We start from the raw sequence: 1,638 nt of genomic DNA, 5'->3' as shown, positions 1-1,638 counted from the left end.
CCAGGATGGTCTCAATCTCCTGACCTCGTGATCCGCCCGTCTCGGCCTCCCAAAGTGCTGGGATTACAGGCTTGAGCCACCGCGCCTGGCCTGTATTGCCACTTTCTTTGTAAATTATTTGAGTGATTTGATTTTTTAATTTGAAAAATGAACTATTCTGGAAGCTTTTTTTTTTCTTTTGGATACAGAGTCTGTTGCTCAGGCTGGAGTGTGATGACACAAGCATGGCTCACTGTAGCCTTGACCTCCCAGGCTCAAGCAATCCTCCTATCTCAACCTCCTGAGTAGCTAGGACTACATATGCAGGCCACCATTCCTGGCTAAGTTTTTATTTTACAGACCAGGTGTCACTATGTTGCCCAGGTTGGTCTCAAACTCCTGGGTTCCAGCGATCCTCCTGCCTTGGCCTCCCAAAGTGCTGGGATTACAGGTACAAGCCATTGCACCTGGCCTGGAAAATTTTTACAAAAATTTGTGCGGAGGGGACCAGGATTAAGGATGCCTTGTCAGCCATGAGGTGGCCTTCATGTAGAAAGGAACAGAAGGAGCATGGCATCATTATTGTCAGTCAGGAGTTAATCAGCTGGAGTCCTTTTTACTTTCAGATAGCTTGTGCAGCAACATCATTTACTGTTTGTGTTGGGAACTTTCTCATATATATGTTTTAATTCATTAATGATAGTGCTTTCTATTTCTTAATGAAGGAGGCCTCAAAGTAATTTTCTAGTTAAGTTTCCCTTTCTTGTTGTAAATACCTGAATATTTTTTAATATGTGATCCTATCTTGTCTGCTTTTGACTTGCTGTACAGGAAATACTTTTAGTAGTCTGGCAGGGATGATGTTTGAGTGGAGCATTGCCCAGGACAACGAGTCAGCAAGAGAAGAACTGTCCAGCAAAATTAGGTAAACTTGAAACCAAACATAAATCACCTGACTATGAAGAAGACAGCTGCCATTAAGTGGCATGCTGAACAAGCAACCATTTTTGTGGACTTTGATGATCTTACTGTCTGTACTTTTTTGAAACTGATAAATTACTGAGGGAAATGTCTTTGATAGAATGAAATATGACATAGATGTAGGTACCTTTATGATCAATTAATCTGAGTTATTATGGAGGAGTTCATGGGCTAAGTACTACACAATTATTTGAGCCAGGTGTATCTTCTGGCAGTTCTTTTTATTCAAGCTACCTGCACATGCTGAAGTAGAGGGAGAAGGATAAGAGTATGAAATTTTGTCTTCAGTACCAAGGAGAAGATCTCAGATCCAAGTTTTACTCCCACCACAATTTTAGCCAGAGGCTCATAAATACCTTTCTTTTTTTTTTCTTTCCAAGATGGAGTCTCGCTCTGTCGCCCAGGCTGGAGTGCAGTGGCGTGATCTCGGCTCACTGCAACCTCTGTCTCCCGGGTTCACACCATTCTCCTGTCTCAGCCTCCTGAGTAGCTAGGACTAGAGGGGCCCGCCACCACACCTGGCTAATTGTTGTTGTTGTTGTTGTTGTTGTTGTTGTTTTTGGTATTTTTAGTAGAGAATGGGGTTTCACCATATTAGCCAGGATGGTCTTGATCTGCTGACTTCGTGATCTGCCCGCTTTGGCCTCCCAAAGTGCTGGGATTACAGGCATGAGCCAC

The 1,638-nt window shown here is 43.2% G+C and overlaps 1 protein-coding gene across 1 annotated transcript in view; it reads left to right on the top strand.

Moving 5' to 3' along the window:
• NUP210L (nucleoporin 210kDa-like) overlaps window positions 1-1,638 on the top strand; it is a 187,744-nt gene that overhangs the window by 20,643 nt on the left and 165,463 nt on the right. Inside the window, exon 4 of the mRNA XM_012000337.1 lies at window positions 811-905. Coding sequence (XP_011855727.1) covers window positions 811-905 — 95 coding nt within the window. The remainder of the gene's footprint in view (window positions 1-810; window positions 906-1,638) is intronic.

This window comes from Mandrillus leucophaeus, unplaced genomic scaffold (assembly GCF_000951045.1).
Source record: "Mandrillus leucophaeus isolate KB7577 unplaced genomic scaffold, Mleu.le_1.0 Scaffold624, whole genome shotgun sequence".
In the NCBI taxonomy this organism is placed as follows: Eukaryota; Metazoa; Chordata; class Mammalia; order Primates; family Cercopithecidae; genus Mandrillus; species Mandrillus leucophaeus.
Note: the sequence above shows the minus strand (reverse complement) of the source record. Positions and strands in the feature narration are given on the sequence as shown.